The sequence below is a fragment of the Pteropus alecto genome, unplaced genomic scaffold, assembly GCF_000325575.1.
Source record: "Pteropus alecto unplaced genomic scaffold, ASM32557v1 scaffold71, whole genome shotgun sequence".
Classification (NCBI taxonomy): domain Eukaryota; kingdom Metazoa; phylum Chordata; class Mammalia; order Chiroptera; family Pteropodidae; genus Pteropus; species Pteropus alecto.
The window spans coordinates 17,254,099-17,278,237 of record NW_006433024.1 but is presented as its reverse complement, the minus strand read 5'-3'; the positions used below and the strand labels follow the sequence as shown (position 1 = coordinate 17,278,237).

At 37.9% G+C, this 24,139-nt stretch overlaps 1 protein-coding gene and 1 pseudogene across 1 annotated transcript in view; both read right to left on the bottom strand.

Annotated features, from left to right (window-relative positions):
* Positions 1–21,553, bottom strand: part of HSD17B12 (hydroxysteroid 17-beta dehydrogenase 12) — a 133,016-nt gene extending 111,463 nt beyond the window's left edge. Inside the window, exon 1 of the mRNA XM_006908049.3 lies at positions 21,271–21,553. Coding sequence (XP_006908111.1) covers positions 21,271–21,430 — 160 coding nt within the window. The 5' untranslated portion in view covers positions 21,431–21,553. The remainder of the gene's footprint in view (positions 1–21,270) is intronic.
* LOC112476761 lies at positions 18,356–18,474 on the bottom strand (annotated as a pseudogene).
* Positions 21,554–24,139: the final 2,586 nt, after the last annotated feature.

Genomic DNA, 24,139 nt, shown 5'->3' with positions numbered 1-24,139 from the left:
TTAAGAAATTTTAAATCACATTCACAATTTCCCCTCAAAAACCTCAAAATTCTCCTCTAAAAGTACACTTTTTTTTCTGATGTGTTCAGTTTGGCAGTGTCTCTAAGATATTTATGTTGTTTTGCAAGATAGTTCAAATGAAAGACACTATGCCTTTTAAAGTTTACTATGCAAAGATCCTGGCTTAAAAACCAGTATTTTTAGGTTTTTTAAGTCATATATTTTTATTTCTAATTGTCTTCCATACGTCTAAATTTTAAGAATCACTCTAAATGTAAAAAGGGTTACACAATATATACTCCATTAAAATAAGATATAGAAGGAAGCTTATATTTCTTAAATATGTAGAAAACTTCAAATGATAATTCATTGTAAGGACAGTTGGACTGGGTTTTTCTAAGAGTCAAGAAAAAGAAAGCCTGTGTTTATACTATTTCTCAGATATTACCCATTAGATTCTTTTAATGTAAAATATCTCTAAATTAAAGAGTAATCCAGTTGAAGAGTACCCAGTTGAAGAGTAATCCAGTTCTCCCTCCCTGGAAGGGCAGAGACACAGAGGAAGCCTGCAGTGCAGGCACGACGCGCCCATCACTCTGGAGAATTCGGCACCTTGGACTCCTGGCTCCATTCCTTAGCCCAGAGCTACACATGTACCAGCCCACGTCCTGAGCATGTGCCTCTGTAATACTCTCAAGGGCTCAGGCACATGCGGTCATCATTCCCACAGATGAAGCTCCATGTTTACCAAGAGACCACGGTCAGGACAGCAGTCACAGCACAAGACAGAAGCCTTTTCTGTTCAGAAAATAAGGAAGTAGTGGTTAACTCACAATTTTCTGAGTGCTTTAAATGTACACAGGATGATTCTTGTTTACATCCACTAAGTTAATTTGGGGTTTTCTTTTGTCTCTTCAAAAATTAAAAAAAAAAGTCATCGTCCGAGTTCATTCTAGGGGAAAAATTCCAATTACTCCCTACTCTCCTCTTACTAGATTGCCTAATGTTGCATAATCGAATATATCATTCCAAAGGGGACAAAACGCAGCACAGCGCTGCATCAACTACACTGTTAACGGCAATTAAGTCAAAGCACTGCTAATAATCTCTCTCTGGATCTTCAACAAACTCATAAAGAGGCTAACTTAAGTCTAATGTTGTTTATGAGGGGTAAAAACAAGCTCTCTTTGATGCAGAAAATAGTTATGCAGCTTGGCTCTCACCTGGATGTGTTACATCCTCTCCTCTGTGCTGCTTATTACCTGGGCTATTTCACTGCCCTGTGTTTTCTCCACTGGAGGGCACAGTTAGCTAAAAGAAAATTCAGTGAAATCTAATTTGGTCTGTTCTACAGTTCCAGAAAAAGGAAAAAGGATGGGTGGAAAAGGAGGTGAAAGCTGCAATCAGAAAAGATGTTTCAGTACTATTTCTCAATTTCACTTATCTCTGTTCTCCTTGAAAAACCCGCTATAAAAGATAATCACTAATTGGCTAATGGCTATGACAAAAAAAAAAAAAAAATGTGTTCCAAACACCACTATCTATAAAGCATAAATAAAAGATGAGATGGAAAGCAAAAAAGTGTATTTTAAGAAATGGTAGAAATGATCCACTTTACGTACAGAATAACCTAAAGAGAAGGGGAAAACAGAAATTCTCCTCTCCAGCATGAGTATATATACACTGTTGCAGTGCAACGAGGCATCTCCAAGAGAATGTGGTACTGAATCACTCAGTGCTTTTGCAATGACATAAATCATATGCTCAGCAAAAATAGTTTATTTTTATTTTCTGGGGTTTTTTGCATTATCATTTTAGAGATAAGCCAACAGAGGATGCTATTCAGCCATTCAGTCTTTGCTGCCTTTTCTTTATAAACATAAGCAATCCTAAGAGTAGTGCAAAATGTTTTCAATGTTTCGGAAAAAGATCGGTAAGGAGACACAAATACTATGCTTCTAGATAAACTCAATAAATGTACAGTTTTCAGAAGAGCTTATAAAACAACAGTCTTTTGTTGTTTTTAAACTTGCTTTTGAATAAAACTATTATTTGGCTTCAACTTGCCAGTAAGTTTTCTAAGCTTTCATTGCGTCGAAAGTAATGTGATGGAGGATACTTCTCTATGGATATTACCCAGGGCATCATGTTTTAATAGGTTAACTGACAAAATATTATAACTTAGTTTTTTGTTATAGATAGTCCAAGTTAATTTTTTTTTTAAGTAGCAAATGGGGCAAAATAAGTCGAGGGAGATTAATTAAGTCTTCAAAAAGAGCATTTAAACATCATGTGTATTTAAACATTATTCATATTACTTTAAAAGTGATTCACCAAAAGTCCCAGCTAGGTAGGGTCTTCTACATAATTCAATGGCAGCCCAGACCCATCCTCTACAGTCCTAAGAGAAGTAATGCCATTTGCCTGATAACACAATTGGTTAATAAGTTAGTATAAAGCTTGTGCTGTAGATGCACAAGAAACAGCAAAAAAGGCCAGCATGGTTGCAGTGGAGAAAGGAAATTCCTTTTAGGACTGTGTTCGAAGATCACCTAACAAGAAAATCTTGCCTAACTACTCGACGTAAAATAGCAGGAATAAAACTTCGTCTCCATCCTCTGCTGTTATTCTCTATCATTTACCCGGCTTTATTTTTCTTCTCAGTACATCTCACCAGGAGATTTATCAAATATTTATTTGTTTGCTTATTGTCCATCCTTCCCTATTAGAATAAAAGCTCCATGAGTGCCAAGGCTTTGCCCGTTTTGTTCACTGCTTTCCCCCAGCACATGACAAAGTATCTAGCACATTAAAGGTGATCAAATATTCGCTGAATCGATTAAATGAAAGAAATATTATGGGAGTACAGAGAAAGCTGTACTTTCTCTGTGCAGATGTACTTCTTTCTCTGAGTAGATGATACAACCTCCCTGATATTACATCTTATCCTTGATGATACATCCATGATATATGTCATATGCTTGATATGAGATACCAACACCAAATAAGAGGCAAAAATGGCAGTGAAATAAAAATGTAAATAAATAAAAAAATAAATAGAGTCGTAAAAACCCCAATATTAAAACTGGTAATAACAGTTGTCCAGGTCTTCTTGTCCTTGCCTTTGACCCGTTATCAAAGATTCATATTCTTTAACTAATCAGCAAAAATACCTTACTTTAAATAATACCTGTCTCTTAAATACAAGAATGGTTATCTTTCCAAAATTAACGAGTGTTTTATCTATAAAAGAGAAAGGCAGAAAAAGAATGCACACGAAACACATATACACTGGGTGCACACACACCTTCATTCACAGGGCAAAATTTGACTAAGTTGTTGGGTCTCCCTTATTAGAAGGGACACTCCCACACAGAGAATCATAGCTTCCCTCGGCCCCAGCCCCAGTCATAGTGCATGGCCAATCAAGGTTTTAACAGACCTGAGAGGCTTAATTCCTTATTGTACCACAGTCCTTTTAGACTTAGGCCTTTCAAGATAAACAATCTGTCTTCTTTTTAAAATATTTATACACACACATCAGGCTTGCCTGGTTCTTGAAACAAATTCAGCATCAGTAAGGCTGTATTCTCAACCTAGGATACAAAGAAGAATCTATGTCCCTAAGCTACACATATCCTTGCTCCAGCTTATCGATGTCCCAGATGGCACATTTCCCTACCATTTGCACTTTAAAAATAAGGGAAGAGAATTTAAATAACACTAAACCTCTAACTTCATAATTATCTTCCCAAAACAGGAATATCTGAAATGGATTTCATAATTTTTATACTTAATAATACATCAATATGGGGAATGGCAGAGCTAAGAATATACCACGAGAATAATGAACCCTACTAACTTCTTATTGGTGTTGGAATGGAATTAGAAAACAATATGCACTAAGGATAACAATAGACCCACACATACATACACCCACACACCTTCATTTCTTCATACCCAGTCCGAATCTTTTTTTATATCAGTTGAACTACACTGGGCCAAGGTTCCTAGATTACTGGGTAATTCCTAAAAATAAATAGCTACTGAGACTAACTTAAAGCAGACCATCCTAAGAAATTTACTTCAGATTAACTGAAAACCCATTATTCCTGAATCATTTGGCAATAATTCTCAAAGAACATTGGCAATAAAACAATTCTCACATACCTATTCTCTTTGTCTCTATAAACTGTAGACCTGGTCACTAAAGTAATTTAATGGCTTAATATAGACAAAAACTCGATGACCAGCAGTCAGGAATGACACTTTATTTAGTGAAGCTTACAGTCATGACCTATACTATGTGAAATTGGAGAAACAAAATAAATGAACGAACAATAAAAACAGACTCATAGATACAGAGAAAAAACTGGTGATTGCCAGATGGAAAGAGGGATTAGGGGAGTGGGTGAAAAAGGAGAAGGGATTAAGACGTACGAATTGGTAGTTACAAAATAGTCACAGGATGTAAAGTACAGCATTAGGAATATGGTCAATAATACTGTAATAACTATGTATAGTGCCAGTTGAGTACTAGACTAACTGGGGGGGATTGCTTCGTAAATCATATAAATGTTTAACCATTATGCTATACACCTGAACCTAATATAAAATAATACCGAATGTCAACTCTTAATGAAAAATAAAAATTTAAAAAAAAAAGAAAAGAAAGAAAAAGTTATTTTTCTTTCTTTTTTTCTTAAATAGCTTTAAACTTGAGACAGGGACAGTGGGGTAGTGAAGTGAGAAATAATGGGAACTTATAATCACCTCTTATAATAATACTTATAATAATGGGACTTTAAACATTTATGTCAAGCTTGAAAGTCTTCCAATTATATCACAGTTGAAATGACACTTTTCTACCAATAATTTATCCTGAATCCATTATACCTAACCATAGTTTTTGTATATGTTAAATATAAAGTTGAAGTTTAAGGTATTTCTTTAAAATTAACACAATGAGTAGTTAAATTAGTTTAAGTTTTAATTCAGAAACCCAGCTTACATTAGCAAAGTTGTAAAAAAAGATTTTAGGCACATTCTAAAATTGACATATATTAGATAATCACATCATAAGAGACCTACGTATTAATCACGACAAAGTTGCAACAGATCCCAAAATAAAACTCTGAAACAATTTGAACCTAACACAAATGATGTGATCAACTCATAGGGCAATTCTATTTCTAGGTTTTTAACTGAGAACAGAAGGGGGAAAAAAAAGTCCCTAGGTCTTATTTGTGTATATGAAGCTTTGTACTTTTTACAGTGCTTCCAAAGACGATTCGGACTCTTCACTTCTCTGAAGATGGACAAGGTGGGTATTTTTAAACATATTTGATAGATCAAATCAACAGAATGGCTGACCAAAGAATAAAGAATCCACAGCTAATAATGCCAAAGGTAAGACAGTGGAATATGAACTCAGATCTTCTAATAGTCCAGTACACTTTCCACAGAAAACTTCCCTGCTCTTCTGCCTAAGAAGGAAATCACATTTGCCAAACTAAGGCACAAAGTGCTACGTGGGACACATTCAGACCATTCGAAAATAATGTTCTCCCTTTCCTAAAATATTACAAGCTGAGGTTCCAAACTTTTCTATAGACCATAAAATATAGCATGTAATCTATGTCAACTATATATGATTGCTGAACCAAAGGACTTTGCTAAGGGACTTAGAACATTAGGCCCAGCCCAGTGCTAATCTATGATAAGACTGCCTAACGTCCGCACAGAACCTATGGGAAATCAAACTCAATATTTTCCTCCCAAAGCCTGCTCCTTATCTTTGTTTCCAATGTCAGTGACTAGTGCCAGCACCTGACGAAACCTCACAGTCCTTGACCTGGTGTCTCGTTCACCCCTACACCTATTTCTGACAAGGCCCAGGAATTCCACCTCCTATCTCTTTTGTCTGACTCCCTCCCTTAGTCTCTGCCCTCATTACCTCAATTAAGCCATCACTGCCAAATACCTGGCTTACCACCACCACCTGTCTCCTGCTGGTCTCCCTGTCCTGGGTTTCTCCCTCTATACCCACTCCCCAGATGCCAAAATAAACTGTGTAAAATATAAACTTGATCATGACATCTGCTGCTTAAAATCCTTAAACGACTTCCAACTGCCCTTAGAATAAACAAAACCCTCACCATAAGCCTCAAGATCCTTTATTACTGGCCTCCTGCCCATTTCTCCATCTAGTTTTCTCTTGCCTCTCTCCACCCAAAGACTCTCAGCTCAAAGGTCCTCAATGTTCTCACTTGCCTTAAGATCTTCACCCAAAGTGTTCCCTCTGCTGGAAATACTTACCTCCTTAACCCCGTCGCCTGTCCATCTAATTGCCTGACCTATTATCTTAGCTTTCTTTCAGCAAAATGGGGGTATTAATAGGACCTGCCTTATTGGATTATGTGAAGAGTAAATGAATTCATTTAAGTGGTTAGAAAAGTATCTGATACATGGTAACCTTTTTAATAAACATTATATCTTATTACCATTATTAACATCACTATCATCTTCTTCCTTCTATTTCTTTTCTTCCATACCCGGGATTAAATGTTATTTCTTTCAGAAAACCTTCTCTAAACCCCTGAACTAGATTAAGGTCCCCATAGCTGGCTCCTATTATAGTTTTTAGAGCCGCTTATGTAATGACTTGTGTCCTCTGCTAGACTAATGGAGATAGAGACCATACCGTGGTTTTCTTGCTCACCACTATATTCCCATACTTAGTACTATACCTGGCACATAGCACATCATGAATATTTATCTGCTGAATGAATGAATGACCCAATTCCGCTGTTTAATTACAAAGATCATCAAGATAGCGAACTCAAATCTAAATTTTTCCTGGTTAAACTTAAGCCTATTTTCCTTCTTCCTCATCATTTGGAGGGCTTTACAATTTTTTTTTTTTTTTTTTAAAGACTAAGTAGAACACTCTCTTTAGTCTACTGGCTCTTGAAGAATCATCAATAAATGTCACATTAATTTCATAATAAGGATAATTTGTTTAAATTCGCCCATAAGGAAAGCAAACTCAAAACTTTCTTTTCTCTAAAATAAAAATAAAGTCTTCAGCTATCCTATGGTCCTACTTAAACAAAAAGCAAATGAAAATTTCAATTATTTGCATCTACCGAAAAACATTCTTATTCACTCCCCTACCCTCAACCCCAATCTCTGATTAGTAAAGACTGAGAAATAGGGGATGTGCTGCTTGTGGTTCTCATTGCATAGCAACAAACTGAAATTCGAAGTTTTCTCTTTTTTTCCTCATCTATTTCCAATGCATAAACACAGAACTAACCTAAAATAGAATCTCTATTTATCTGTCAAAATTATAAGAAAATATTTAATACAGAAATCACTGGAAGTTTTAACCTGGTACCAAGAATAGATACCGAGCTAAAAAGCCTGCATGTACAGTCCACTCTCTCCTTCTAGGGCTAGCTGGCCATAGTCAGTGTTCCCCAAGAAGAAGGATCTTAAGAATTATCTTATTTGTTAAAAACACATTTTCCCATGTTCTTTTCTTAAGAGATTTTGATTTAGTAAATCTGCAGTGAAGCTCTAGACTTTTATTTTTAACGAGCACATCGAATTGATTGAATTGATTCTTATGAACCATGGGAGTTTGGATATTGCCATGGCATCAACAGACCTTTCACTTTCAGACAACATTTGAGGAACTTTCCAATTTATAAGCTCTTGTACAGTATTCCAAGTCATCTTAAAATCACTGTTATCAGGAACTTTGGCAAGAAATTGGAAAGAATGTGGAGCCTGGAGTCTGAAAATCTAGATTCAGTTTTTTCTGCTATTTACCAGTTTTGTAACCCTTATACCAGTTACTGCAGCTCCCTCTGGTCCTAGTATATGATGTGGAAATAACAAAACCAACTCTAACCTACTTTACGAGGTTGATGTGAAAATCATTTGAGAACACTTTGTAAATGAAGGTGTCATATTACAGTAAAATTTCATTAATTCAGCCTCCTCTAATTCAGAATGTGTGAACACCACTGTCTAACCCACTGTTTTTGGGTTGTTTTTTTTTCCGCATTATCTAAAAAGAGATCATCACCACCTCTTACGCATGACAGGTGATGATAGGTATTGGAACACAGAGATAAGCAGCAGCTTCCAGTTCCACATAAAATTATTAGACTGAATGAGCAAGATTAGGGGACTTGTTTACTGCATTAGCTCTGTTTATGTGACAAGACTGGAGTTTCAGCTACCATTAAAGCAAGCCTGGCAGGATTTCTACGGGAATTTAGCTTGGTGGTGAGCAGTTAACGCCAGTCATTACAGTTATCCCAATCTGGAGAATGTTTTCTACACACTAGGAACGTTAAGGCAACTTTATAACCGGCATTTAAACTTCCAAAAGATACTGTCCTTTCCTGGCCTCCTTGAGAAGCATATTCCAAAACAATACAATATTTTCTTGGCAATTCAGCGTCATCAACATAATCTGTTGTTTTGGGGTACAGGCAAGGCTGAGACTATAGGTAAGAGACACTGGATCAACTCACTTAACTTGTGGCACTATATACCATGAAAAAGTTCCCCAGTCTTAACGTCCATGTAGGGTGTACTAAGAGCATGGCATAATGGTACTCTCGGGGGCTACAGAGGCCCATGTCATTTCTTCAAGAGTTCAGTGCCTCGTACAAAGAGGACTGTTTTGGCCCCACGCCAGTTGCAGGAAGGTGCTGATGAGGTTTAGTTCTGCCAGTATCCTCCCTGTTACCACTGATCACCTCTGCTTGTCCTTCTCACCGGTTTTCCTCTCGATTTACCTCTGACAAATCTCTCCCACTCTGCTGTCAGAGCCTGCTGCTCATCATTCCTATCACTGCTTTTAATCAGTCTATTACAGATGCACCACCATTTTCTGCCCTTTGCCAGTAATCTGTCTTGCCTAGCCAGTCTCTAACTGGATGCATGATCTTGAGCAAGTCAGTACCTCTTCCAGTATACTTCCCTAATAGTTCTACTGAAGAAGTCACAAACAGCCCTTCCAGTTTTGTTACTCTATCCTTACTCTCTTCTGCCTCCTAAAGATTTTTCAGTTTTCTCAAGTTTATAACAAAATGGCTGACTAAACCTTTGTAAAGACCATCAACCAACTGTAGTATTCATTTCTCTTTGTGAAACAAATAAACTATACGCTCAGTGCTCTGTGGTTAACTTTCTAGCATGTATGAAATATATACATTCACTGTTTTTTTTTTAATTTATTTTTAAAATTTTTTCAATTATAGTTGACATTGAATATTAAATGGGTTTCTGGTGTACAGCATAGTGGTTAGACATTTACATAACTTACGAGTAATCCCCCAGTAAATCTTACATATACCTTTCGGTGCCTTTACTATTGAAGAGATTTTCCAGGAAATTTGATTTAATGTCTCCAGTAATTCAAAAAGTCTGAAGGGTTTAGAAGGCTTGGGTTTATTTTATCAGGCCTTCAAAATAACAAAAACACATTTTGGTTAACATATCCCAGAATTTAATTTTTCACTAACACATCTTGGCCTTACCAATTAACAAGGTTTTACTGAAATTTTAAATTGGAAAAGTCTTTTTTACTTAAAAAAAAAAAAAAATCTATTTGCATCAATTTTATAAAGATTTAGAGATAAATAATAAATATAATGCCAAAATTCTATTAACATTGAAATGTTTATTAAGTGTGGCAGAGTAGCTGGCTTCCTGCAACAATTTCCTAAACCACACATGAAGAAAGTTTAGCTTATTACCAATGCTACTCAAAAACATCTTTTTTTTATCTCACTGCATTTCACTTTCAAAACTGTTATCCCAACCCTGCTGTAATAACTTTGTAATCAATCTTTACCTAACCAGCTTTGATTTATTTCAATCTAGCTTTTTAGGTTTTAAAACAAAGAGGGAAAAGGTATACAAATTATATGACAACAAAAAACCAAAAATTACAAAATCAAAACACCCCTGCCCTCAACTGAAATATACCAGAACCTCAAGGAAAAAATACTCATTCACTATATATTATTTACTGTGCACTCTCAAAGGGCTTATAGTTTACAAAAAGGTAACACATGCATACACATGTATGCATACGCATCCTTATATGCACATGCACGCACACGCACGGCAATGACTAAAAAGTAAAATGTGGAAAAGTCCACGAGAAAGAACAAAACAAACATTATCAGTTCCAAAAGTATATGATTGCTTCCCTTAGACAGTTGTAAGAAAAAAAATTCATAAGCTAGACTCTGAAAAATGGACAGAACTTCACAAACAGAAAGAAGAGTGTGCAAGAGAAGAGCACTCCAAGCAGAGTGAAATCAACGTTCAACAGCCACCGAAACTACTAAATGTCTCTGGCCCAGGCGAAACCACGCAGAACTGAAAAGCGGGAAAGTACAAGCAGCGATGCGTCCAAGGGAGGAAGCATAAAGGGCCACATTAGGAGATAAGTCCAGGAATAAACATAAGAACATGATGGGAAGGACCATGGAGCTTGATGTTTGTTTTACATTGACATTAGGAAACTCTGAAATTTTTATGTAAAGGTTAATTTAATTAGAATTTTTTTTGGAAGATGAAACTTGCACCAGAGTATAAGATTCGGTAGGGAGGCAATGTATCAGGGGAACTTAGAGAAAAGTACAGATGGGAGAGAGACTGTGATGATAGATTCAATAAGTTATGGCAATTTCCTGTCTAGATATGGAAGTAAAAGCATGATCTGGGACTGAGAGACAAGGGAGCGAACTGGCCACTTGCTGCTTTTGGCTCACTGGCACAATTTATTTGGCGCCCGGAGTAAACTTGAGAAATGTACGTCAACCTTGAAAAAAATTAAGAAACTTTACACGTGACAACCTACATTTGGGGCTTCTTGTAAAAAGTCTGAGATGACAGGCCCATGTTACTGAAGGACAACAACTGGCTGAGTAGTATCCACACTGAGTCAACCACAACTGATGGCCCAGACAGTGTCCAGACATGCATTTACACTGGTCCACTTCACTCGTTTACTTTATCTGCTAAAGATATTTGAATTTGCCGTCCTGATTTAGAGGCTGGGGGACTCTAAAATTAGCAAAAATAAGGAAGTTTAAAACACGGTAGGGAGAGTAGAAAAGACGAAGTTTAGACATGCTAGGATTGAGAACTCTGAAAAACATCCAGAAGGGAATATGCAGTAAGTTATTAGAAATTTGGGGAAGAGTCTACGAGAAGATAAATATAGATAAAAATTAAAAAAAATTATCTCCACAAATAAAAGTGACAGCAAATATAACAACAATATCAGATAGCATTTATACAGCATTTACTATTTAAATGCCAGATACTTAGAATAGTATTTGGCATCTCACACACATTAACTCATTTAATTATTACTTCAAACTTATTATTATCCCAATTAGAAAGATGAGGAAACTGAGGCATGCAGAAGTGAAGGTGATATAGCTTATAACTGGCAGACCTGGGATTTGAAAGCAGGTAGCCTAGTTCCAGAGTCTATACTATGAGAACATCTTCCTGATATTATAGTCTGCTTTTGTTTTTAGACTAAATAGTGTCATTTTTAGAGGTGGGGACACTGCTAATATTTCTTAGATTTATAACTAATAACTTAAGAGAATGTAGAAATAGAAGATAATTCCCCCAAAATACATTATCCCTTAATCTCGAAAATACTGGAATACCTTACTTAATAGATATTTTCATTCATTTAACAAATATGTATTAACACGGTGCAGGCACTATTCTAGATGCTTGAGATACGTAAGTGAACAAAAAAGACAGATCTTTGCCTTCATGGGGCTTCCATTCTAACAGGGGTAGACAAGAAACATAAATGAGGGAAGTGTACAGTATGGGAGATGGTGACAAGTGTTATGACAAAAAGGACAAGTAGAGCAGGGTAATGGAGATCAGAAGTGGGGGTGGGGAGAAGATTGTGAGTTTAAAGGCAGTAGGGCAGGTTTCATTGAGAAGGTGATATTTAAGCAAAGACTTGAAGGAAGTAAGGAGAGTTAGCCACGTGGATATGTTGGGGAAGAGCATTCAGGAAGAGGAAAGAACTAAAGGCCCCAAGGCAGCGATGCTAAGCATATTCAAAGAAGTGAGTTCAAGGCTGTGTGTTCAAGCAAGGAGTGAGTGTGGCTAGGAGGGGGTGAGATGAGGTCGGAGGTAAAAGAAGGCAGAAGGCATGTGGTTGAAAGCCTTGTCAACCATATGAAGAATTCTGACTTTTAATCTGAACAGGATGAGAAGCCATTGGAGGAATCTGGGCAGAGGATCACATGATCTGACTTAAGATTTTCAAGGATCACTCTGGCTGCTATGTAAAAATCCACTGTAGGGAACCATCGGAGAGACAGGAGGCTGCAATTACCTGGAGGCAAGAGAGTTCAGGGGCTTACATCAGTGGTAAAGGAATCGGATTATGGATATTTTGAAGTTCGAGAGCCAAAGGAATCTCCCAATGAGACTATGTACTGGGTGAGAGAAGAGTCAAAGAGGACTCTAAAGTTTTCACAAATCTAACTGAAAAGCTGCACATAACCAAATTTTTCTAAGTCCATCATATCTTAGGTTCATTAAGGAGAACCGTATTTCACAGAACCACTTAGTAAATCTTTTCAAAGCAAGGAATTCTCCTGCAGTAGCACTAATCACCTCCTACTGATCTCCTAACTTCAGATTTCCAGTAGGATGTCTGCTGAATACGCTACATTATTTCTCGGTTTCAACAACCCCTTCTCCTCAAATGGGAGTAATCTGTACCAATAAAAGATGTTCTTAAATATGTTACTTGGTATCCATAAAACACTCAGAGGACCACACCAGAATCTCACTTACATCTCATTTCTTTGTCCTAATAATCCTGAAAAGAATCAGCTCCATTTAATACACAAAGGAGAAAGTTATGCTCAGAGGCTAATGAGGTCAAACAGCTTAGCAAGTAGCAAAGTTCACCCTTGCTGCACTGACTCCAACGCCAGCCTTTCTGTTAGCCCTATTGTTCTCCAATGTAATACTCTTCAGGGGCATAACTGTTCCAAATCCTAAGTTTTCCAGCCTTCTCTCCCTTTCCCCAATGACTAGATCATTTAAATAGAAATAACTTCACTTAATGGTGGTAAAGATAAATTTTCAGCAACTGGATCGTCTTCCTGGAATTGCCAGTTAGTGAGCGGGCAAATGAATTGTTTCACTATACAAAACAAATAAACAAAACGAAGCACATGCCCTCTGACACGGATTTGTGGCAGGCTTCTCAACTATCACACACCAGGGCTTTATGAAGTAGCTTTGAGAAAGCAATAACCCAGTTTCAGGGTTCATTCAGCTACCCTATCACCCAATCTCTGCTAAGGGTAGAATTTCCCATGGCACAGTGATTAGATTTTTTGCCAGAGGGAAATGGAGACAAAGGGAGGGTGGTGGGAGGGAAATATTCTAGCTCAGAGTACAAAGGCTGCATTTCTAATTCCAGGAAACTTTCCTCTTTGGTTTTTCCTCCAAATAAAATCGAGGCATGCTTTTAGGTCCGATTCTCCATCCGCATCTATGCAGTTCTAGCACTAGTGCCTTCAAGGCAGGATAGTTAGCCTAGAGATGTGCTCCCTCAGCATCCAGGATGCATCTCCAGAATTTTTTCTTAGCCCCTTACTCAGCCCTCTCCCTGTTCTGACTCTGAGCCTGAGACTCCAGTGTGTAAAACAAGCCAAGGCCAGGAGGAAAGATGGATAGCCTTGGGACATTCCCCTCCCCTTACCTCCAGGATAAGGCTCCAGGGTATTATTTTCCTTGTCCTTTGTTCATTCAGCTTTGGCTAATCATAATATCATTATAATATCTCCTGCATTGCAACTACCATGTCTCCACTGCCCCACAACAAAAGCCTATAATCCAGACAGCCCAGGTTGACTCATCCTTCCTTTGATTTTGCCTGCACTTTTTTCTTAAGTATAAGCTTTCTCTTTAATAAAACTTGTACTGTCTTGCTTGCTGCTTGTCATGTCCTTGAATTCTTTCTCACGCATTAAGACAAGAACCTGGTTACCAGAGATGTAGGTTGCAATTCTTCCTTGGAACCCCGCCCCGCCCGGCGCTCCCACATCATTCTAAGGTTGTCCTGCCAACTCCCATCTGGAGAGCCTGTTCCACTTAGGCCCATGGACTCTCTTTTCAGAGCTGAAGTACGGGATGAATAAATATCTTCAAGAACTTTTGTGACTAAGTCCACTTGTTTCTCTGCGTCCTCTACTTGCCCTGCTTAAAAAAAAAGGACACAGCTTTAAAAAAAAATTTTTAAAAATTAAAAAAACAACACAGCACTACTGTGATCAACATTGGCTCACCAGCAAGAACAGGTATACTAGAGTTTCCTGAGTGTCGACAGGGAGCATACTACATTTACCAAGCTGGACCTTTAGAGAGTCACTAAATCCACTCAAGAATGCCAGAGTGTTAAAAAGAAAATAGCAATCAAGGTCAAGTCCAGTCATATTGATGACAGTCAAACCTTTGCTTTGTTAAGCACCTGAGTGCCTTTCCAATGTTTTCTCAGGCAGCAACAAAATTCATGGCTGTAAATCTGAAGAAAATCCTGAGCTACTTGATTTAAAAACATGCTGCCTATTTTGCATGTTTCTAGATATACCAAGGCATGTGCAAAATTGAAAATGTGGCTTCAATGACAAAGCAATAAAGTTCATAGGGTATAAGGGAATCCACACCCAAGTACCACGCAATCTGTAAGCTAATCACCAACACACACAATAGCATAGATGTTGCAAGAATGGACAACTTAATTTCAAATCCTGATTCTGTAATTTACTAGCTATGAAACAGCAAAGGATGTCATTTACCTGAGCCTCCATTTTCTCCTCTATACACCTGGGGATATGGAGCACAGCTCAAAGAGAGATCCAAGATAATCTCTGTCAAAACCCTCAGCCAATATCATACTCAATGGTGAAAAAGTGAAAGCTTTACCTCTAAGATCAGGAACAAGAGAAGGATGTCCACTCTCACCACTGTTATTCAACACAGTACTGGAAGTCCTAGCCAGAGCAATCAAACAAGAGAAAGAAATAAAAAGAAATAAAAAGCATCCGAATTGAGAATGAAGAAGTAAAATTGTCACTTTTTGCAGATGACATGATTCTTTAGATAGAAAACCGTAAAGACTCCACCCAAAAAACTATTAGAAATAATAAAGAAAGTTGTAGGATATAAAATCAATGTACAAAAATCCAGTGTTCCTAAATATTAACAATGAAATCTCAGAAAAATAAATGAAAAATGCCTTTTGCAAATACAACAAAAAGAATAAAATACCTAGGAATAAACTTAACAAAGGACACTGAAAACTACAAGACACTATTAAAAGCAATTGGAAACACTAAGAAATGGAAAGATATTATATGTTCATGCACTGGAAGAATCAACAGTTAAAATGGCCATATTACCCAAAGTAATATACAGATTTAATGCAATTCCCATCAAAACCCCAATGGCATTTTTCTTTTTAAAGAAATAGAACAAAAAAAAAAATCAGATCTGTATGGAACCAGAAAAGACCCCGAACAGGCAAATCCTGAGAAAAAAGAACAAAGCTAGACGTAAATCACTCCGTGACTTCAAATTATACTACAAAGAAACAATAATCAAAACAGCATGGTACAGGCAGAAAAACTGACACACAGACCAATGAAACAGAATTGAGAACCAAGATAATACAGGCAAATAATCTTCAACAAAGGAGCCAAAAACATACAGGAGAGGAAAAAAAAGCCTCTTCGGTAAATGGGAAAATTGGAAAGCCACATGCAAAAAAATGAAACTAGACTGGTATTTGTCACCATATACAAAATGGATCAAAGATCTCAATATAGGAACTGAAAAAATAAAATACACAGATAAAAACATAGGTACTAAACTAATAGACCTTGGTCTTAGAGAGGATTTCATTAACTTTACCTCAAAGGGAAGGGAAGTAAAAGCAAAAATAAATGAATGAGACTATGTCAAAAAGCTATATGACTGAACTAAAAAGCTTCTGCACAGAAAAAGAAATCATCAACAAAAAAAGGCAACCAACTAAATGGGAGAATATATTTGCAAAACAACACCTTTGTTAAGGGGTTAATATCCTAAATTTATAAAGCCCACATATAACTCAACTACAACAACAAAAAAACACAAATAAACCAATTAAAAAATGGGCAGAGGAATTGAACAGACATTTCTCCCAAGAAGAAATATAAATGGCCAAGAGATATATGAGATGATGCTCAACTTCACTAGCTGTTAGGGAAATGCAAATCAAGACCACAATGAGATACCACCTCACACTTCTTAGAATGGCAATTATCAACAAGACAAGTAATAAGTATTGGAGAGGTTGCAAGGAAAAAAGGAACCCTCGCACACTGCTGGTGGGAATGTAAACTGATACAGCCACTATGGAAAACAGCATGGAGGTTCCTCAAAAAATGAGGAATAGAGTTACCATCTGACCCAGCAATCCCTCTTCTGGGTATATACCCCAAAATTTTGAAAACATTTATCCATAGCAATATTTGTACCCCTATGTTCATTGCAGCGTTATTCACACTAGCCAGGACATGGAAACAACCGAAGTGTGCTTTGATAGATGATTGGATAAAGAAGATGTGGTACATATGTGCAATGGGATACTACTCAGAAATAAGAGATGAAATACTGCCATTTGTGACAATATAGGTGGATTTTGAGAATATCATGCTAAGCAAAATAAGTCAGAAAAAGTTGAGAACCATATGATTTCACTCATATGTAGGATACAAAACTGAAAGCAACAAACAAAAAAAAAGACAAAAAATCTCATAGATAGACAACAGTATGGTGGTTACCAGAAGGAAACGGGGGAGGTGGAGGTAAAGAGGGTAAACGAGGTCAAACATATAATGATGGAAATAGACTTGACTTTGGGTGGTGAACATACAATGCAATATACAGATCATGTTTTATACAACTGTACAATTGAAACCTATGTAATTTTATTAAACAATGTCGATTAAAAGAAAAAGATAATCTATATCAAGTGTCTGGAACACTTCAAGCATTTAACATATGGTACTGATCAATATTTCTTCTGGGTTTGCCAATTTAAATAACGTTTCATACATAATTCCTCAAATCATACATAATTCAGGGTGGCAAGTTATATGTGGGCTTTATAAATTTAAGATATTAACCCCTCATCAAAGGTGTTGCCTAGTGAAGGAACCTATAGTCAATGGGCCCTGGTTACTAAAGCAGCCTTCTCTCATTTGAGGAAATCTTGTGCAATTATCCAATGTAAAAACAAAAATTATATATATCTGATTTTGAGGATATTTTGATTTTTGGAATTTGGCTAAGCACAGGCAATTCTGATGAACAGCTTTTCTACAGGAGAACCCCGTTAGCCCCATCCTTTTTCAGTCCTCATTGTCCACTGAATTAGGAAAACTTTGGAATACTACAGGGCCAAATGAGTTCCACCAGCATCAAAGCTGCAAAATCTTAGGAACCTGCTAATGTAGATGGGCAGAGGGCAAAACGCAGGAGCGAAATCCTTTGCAAAATCTAAACTTGCGCCACAGAATGGAATATTACTCAGCAATAAAAAGAAATGACAAACTGAAACATGCCACAACATGGATGAACCTTGAAAATACTGTGCTAAAGAAGCCTGGTTCAAAAATTTCATATTGTATGATTCCTTTTATATAAAATACCCAGAACAGGTAAATGTATAGGGAAAGTTGATCAGTGGTTGACTAGGACTTAAAGGGGCTCGGGAGTGACAGCTAATAGGTACAGGTTTTTTAAGGAGGACGAAAATGTTCTAAAATTAGACTGTAATGATGGTTGCACACCCTGTGAATATAATAAAAGCCTTGGATTGTAAGCTTTAAATGGGTAAATTGTACAGTATATGACTTATATTTCAATACAGCTATCTTAAAAATCTAACTCATTAACTGATTAGTGGATCCTTTATCCTTTGTTGCCTAGAGAAATATCCTCTCCATTAAAAACTAAAAATAAGAGTTCAGGGTGCTGTCTTGGGTTTAAAGCTATAAAATATCTTGGTTTTGGAAATATTTACCTTGCTTTTGCATTTATCATCTCCACTTTATTTCAACAGCAGTCATTTTATTTATTTATTTTATTTTATCTTATTTTATTTTTAAGGCGAGGCAACCTTTGGTTGACCTCACAGATTGCAAGGACCTTGTCAGTTTACAATCTCTTCTTTTTTATTTTTTACTTACAATCCCTTCCTTTTTATTTTTTATGCCTACAGCACCTGGTCTTCCTAGGTGGTCTCCCATCCAAGTACTAACCAGGCCCAATCCTGCTTAAATTCCGAGATCACACGGGATCAGGCTTGTTCAGGGTGGCAAGGTTGGAGACCAACAGCGGTCATTTTAGATAAACACTAATGATTGCAAAATTCTTATGCAAGGCTAGAAAAATGCAATATTTATCTGTACTCAAACTAAATCCTACAGATTACATTTTTTATTGCTCCACAGCAATGATTATTCCCTAGCGCAAACTGACCACCTTTGTTAGCAATCTTCTGATTACTTGCTACAGAGACCTTCAAACAAGTGGTGCTCCACTTTCCCAGGTTCCCTTTGTTCTCCTGTGAAATACAGGAAGTACTGCATAACAACAAGAGGCAAAAGAGTCTTCCCTGCTAAATTGGCTAAACCCATCTGTTGGAGACCCAGTGAAATCAATGTATTCACCAAGTGGTAATGTTACTGGAGCAAACTAGGGAAGAGATTACCTCGCTCTTGACTAGGAGATGAAGGGGATGGTCTTAAAAACCTAACCAGACTAAGGAATCTATAGTCTGGAATATGTTTACTGATTGCAAAGCATACCTGTATTTCAGGGTTTTTCCAAGCTTTTGTTTTTTAAGTTTAGAAGAGCTTATATCTAATCAATATGCCAGTTACTGTGGAGAAAGACTAAAGTGTAGACCCTCAATCCTTGCCCCTCAGATTCTAAAATCTGAGGAGAAATTAAATACATTCACATGAAGAGACTTAAGAATAACAAGAATAAAAATATTCTATCAACACACATTACTATACAACACTTAAACTACTTAATTGGTTATGAAGAGGAAGATGTTAAACGAACATTAGTACTAGAAAGTAGGCAATGCCTCCCTAATGCAGCCTGCTACTTGCTTTTATTCAAAGACTGCACAGGATTGAGTAAGCCATTCTATAGGGAAGAAAACTTATACACTTATACATAGAATTAATTCTAAACTCCTAATTTTGGTTGAACAAATTATCTACCTATTTTTAACACAATTTAGGCCCTATTTATTCAAGTGTCATCTCTGCTGGTTTTTCAAATTATTTCAGTTCACCCCAACGGATAAAAGAAACTGCTTAAGATGAGCTACTCTTAACAGTCTTTGTTTTTCAAAGATTCCCTGAATTTGAAGGGATAACGAAAGTATTTCAAGATTCAGGGATAATGAAAGTATTTCAAGATCCAGGTTACAAACAACTTGAACATTTCTCTGCTTAAGGACTTAAAAAAGAGAGTTTTTCCAACAATCAAAGGTCAACTGAACTCAACGATATTTCACTTTATGACACTATAATCCTCTCTGCTATATTCGTGTTCTAGTTCAAATTTCATTTCTAAATCTCTTAAACATTTCCCTTCATTTGTCAAAAATCCTCCTCGGGGGTCAAATCTTTTCAATACAAATATTATGAAATGACAATGTCACATCACTTGACTTTTACTATGGACTCATATAGATGACTTGGACCATTTGAGTTATTAGCCACTATAGTCAATTTTAGATTATGTTTTTAAAAGCTGTTAACATTAGCCTTTGCTTACAAATTACAAAACTTCACCTTGAAATGCGATTTCCTAAGGCACTGGAGTTTTGTGTAATTTCTTCGAAAATCTGCAATCAACTTTTCCAAACCTCTCAAACAAGAACGTGGGCAAGCCAACAGTGAAATTAAAATCTTGATTATATTCAAGTTGAGCACTTCACTTTTTTCAAATAATATTTAAAAGAAAAAAACAGTAAGTGATGTTTTTTTTAATGAATACTATACTGTTAATAGCTGCTTCCCATTGTGGACGGAGCTCTTACATATCCATTTCTACTTGAGATGTTTTCTTTATGTTGCTGCCTCAAAAATGTTATTTAAATGTTTTGTAATAAACAAAGAACATGAACATTACTTGGGCCTAGTCTGAAAGCAACTCCTAACTGCCCCAAAATTCAGTAATAACATCAGAGAACAACCACAGCACACCATTTGGTTTAAATAAATAAATAAATAAAAGAACGAAAAATAATGGAAAGAAAAGCAACAAAAAAGGCAGAAAAGGAAGAAAGTGCAAAATTACCCTGCAAGTATTTTTTTAACTTCTCCAATCTGATCCTTCTCTACCATTTTTAAAATCCTCCAACTATTTTGAATAAGATCCATTTGTTTAGCTCATTCTGCTTAGGAATACGTTTTCCTACAAATGTCCTTCTGCTAAAAGTATTTCTGATTTCTGTATGAAGAGTTACCGTTTTGCAGAAGCAATAGTTCTTACTAATCATTAGGACTCCAAATCAGTTTAGTGAGGACTTAAAAAAAAAAAAAAAACCTGTGTAAATTATATGAAATTGGCAGATCCAAATAACAGATGAGGAAAGGTTCCAAAGAGTACAAAGACTTCGGAAATTCTACGTCTTCTTCCTCCAGTCTCATTCCAAAAAAGTCACAGAATGCATTTCATCCTTAGCACAGGGCCAGTGTCCAAATCAAACAAAAAACTTTGAAAACACTCATAAGGGGCGAACCAACGTGGGTAAAGTGTAACTAAGAAGGCAGAAAGAAGACGCCAGGCCATGGACCCAGAACGGCTTAAAGGACACAAGCCCCAGTGAGTTCAAGCCAGCTTTCTTCCGCACCCACCAAGTGGCATCTTAGATTCGCTGAGTTGGGCCAGCATTTAGAAACTCTACAAGTCTAGGTAAACCAGAGATGGCTGCGGGGCCAGGGAGGTACATGGGACGCAGGAGACACAGGAAGGAGAACGGAGATGGGGAAAGGAAGGCCATGCGCTGGATGCGGAACTGGTCAGTGCAGGCCAGGCCCCGCCGCAAGCGCGCGACACGCTGCAGGAGCGAGGGGGCGGGCGGCGCTGGATCCAACTCACCTGCCCATTCGCCGAGCTCCGGTCCGACCCCAGCCTCATGACCCAAACCCCAGACCCGAAAGGCCATGAAGAGCGAGTACGAGATGCGCAGGGTAAGGTAAGCCACGGTGCCCGCGCCCACCCAGTACAGGAAGCCGGCCGCAGGGAGAGCGCTCTCCATGGCTTCCAACCAGGCCTCACTAGCTAGGTGAAAGAAAAAAAAACTACTGAATGAACAATGGGAGAGGCACCGGCCGTGACGGTGAGAACCACCCTAATAGGCGCCGCTCGGATACCGCGTCTGGCCTGAAAACCTCCCACAACGGCATATCCGTGCCGCCATTGGTGATCTAGCGTCTCCTTGCGCGTAATACGTCAGCCATTGGCTAACTCCAGTTTCACTGCCCCGCCTATTCACCCTCCCCCGTGCGCATCCGGCCTTGCTTCCGTTCTAGGGAGGCTGATTGCTCGTGTGCCAATCAAGATTCAGCCCCACCAAATACGTCACCACGCCCCTGGGATTTCGACAGAGGGAAACATGTCTCACCGTGCCAATAGCCTACGTCTCTCGTTGCCTGTAGCAGGAAGACTGTACTCCGATCTGCCAATCAGACCCAGCCTGCTTTGAGCTCGGGTTTGAAGCTGCAATGGGATCAGAGATGCCACTAGAGAATGAGAAGTTCGCAGTAAGTGGACGCGGAGCCATGGTTTTATTTTCACCTCTTTATTAAATACTTCTGTATCATTGTTAAATGTGCTGTTATTGTTCCCATAAACTTTTCCTAATAAAGTCTTGTATCTCCCGTTCTATGCCTTCCCCACAGCACACCTTCACTCTGTAACACTCACTTACTGAGGACCTTCTAAATGCCGGGCCTCCCTCCCGCACTGAGCGTGAAACAGCATAGCTCCCAAAGTCTTGGAGTTCAAAGCAAACGACTTCATGGAGACAAATAACTAATACACAATGACATGAGGTGTAAGATAAATGAAAAAATATAGGAACACAGCTGGATAAACAATTAGTTTCGGGAAGAAACTCCATGTTTGAAATGGGCCTTAAAGAATGGTAGAAATTTTTTCTTCACTTTCTTTTTTATTTTCTTTTTTTTTTGTCGGGTGCGAGGAAGTGAGATGTGAGGGGGCGCAAAAGTGTTCAGTCCAACTAGAAGTATGGGAACTACCTCAGCAAAGTTCCAGAAGAGTAAGACCACAAGGTAAGTTTAAGAAATTGTGTAATGCAATAAAATGGTTCACATTTATTCTCTTATCCTGCCGTCAAGAGATTTTGTTTCCTTTTCTGGTATAAATTTGGGCTCATAGAAGGTACAGTTCTATTCCTGTTTTAACTAGCCTGGGAACTTAAACCTTTGAACTTCTCAGCCCTGTGTCAGTGCCTGAATATACATCAGACCTCCAGATAACCCTCTGATTACCCCCTGAAGGACTAAGAAAAGAAAGTTCATGTATCCTGACATCCATTATCCAGATCACCAGTCATCTGGAGGATTATCATCTTAGACCAAGCCAAACGCTAAGAATGCAAGACTGATTCTTAAGAATGTGCTTTTTACTATAAGAACTCTTAGCTTTTCTTTCTTCTTTGGAACACTCTTAGCATTGCCCAGTTGTGTTTCTAGTTTGCAAACTCTAAGAACCTTGAATAAATCTTTGTCATTTATTTCTAGCCATAGCCTCCAGACTCCTTTTGAGTCTGTTCAACACATGTCAGATGAATTAAGTATAACCCTAAGGCTGTGCTGTTCTTCATAAACTGTCAGTTGTATAGCAGAATTCAACCATGTGAGTTGAGCTGACACCATATTTTGTTTTAATTGAATGTGATACCTTTAGCTGGGGCAGCCTATCTAATTTAACTGAAGTCCCACTGCTATTCTCCTTCAGCCTCTCCCTGTTGTCAAAATCTTCACCTACAGTACAGCCCCAAATTTATATACCCAATTCATTGTTGCTCACCAGCAAAGGGCATTCTGGATATTCAGGCCCATTCTCCCCAGAATAGGGTGGAAGGAGGGTAGGAAAGATTTTTTAAACTAAAAATACATATTTTTGTTGCACTGTATGAAGGTCCATGGCCCCCACTAGAATTTATGATTATCAGGAACAAAATGCTGGGAATCCACAGGACCTAGAACAGTGCCTGGGACCTAGAGACCCTCAATAAATGTCTGACAAGTAAGCAGAAGTGAAGATACATTCAGTGCTCTAATTATATGTACCAGTAACAAAGTACTGGGTATACAATAGTGAGCAAATGATCAGTTCTTAGTCCTTATCCTGCTCTATCATTCATCAGTGGGTTGCCACTGTTTTCCTCACCAGCTACTCCTTCTCAGAGTCTTTTGTTGGCCCTTTCTCTTGCTGATCTCTAAATGATGCAATCCCCTTGGGCTCTGACCCCAGCTCCCTTTCCCTCATTACAGTCTCCTTACACAATTTCATCAGTCCCTTGGTTTTAAATACCAACTGTAAGCTGTTGTCTTCCAAACGTCTCTGGCCAAGCTCAATTTCTGCTCAGGAGTGTGTGTGTATCTACCTGCCTACTCAACATTTTCACTCAGATGTAAAATAAAAATAAACGTCTCAAACTTAACATTTTCAAAACAGAACTCTACCACCACACACACACACCCATCTCTTCCCATCTCTGTCAAAGGCACCACTATTTGCCCCCTTTCAAAGCCCTAAAACCTAGAGGTCAACCTTGATTCTTTCCTTTTTTTTTTTTTTACGCCTACAGCAGCCGGTCTTCCTAGGTGGTCTCCCATCCAAATACTAACCAGGCCCGACCCTGCTTAGCTTTTGATTCTTTTCTTTCCATTACACTCCCATGTCCAGTTCTTCAGCAAGTCTTGTTTATTACCTCAAA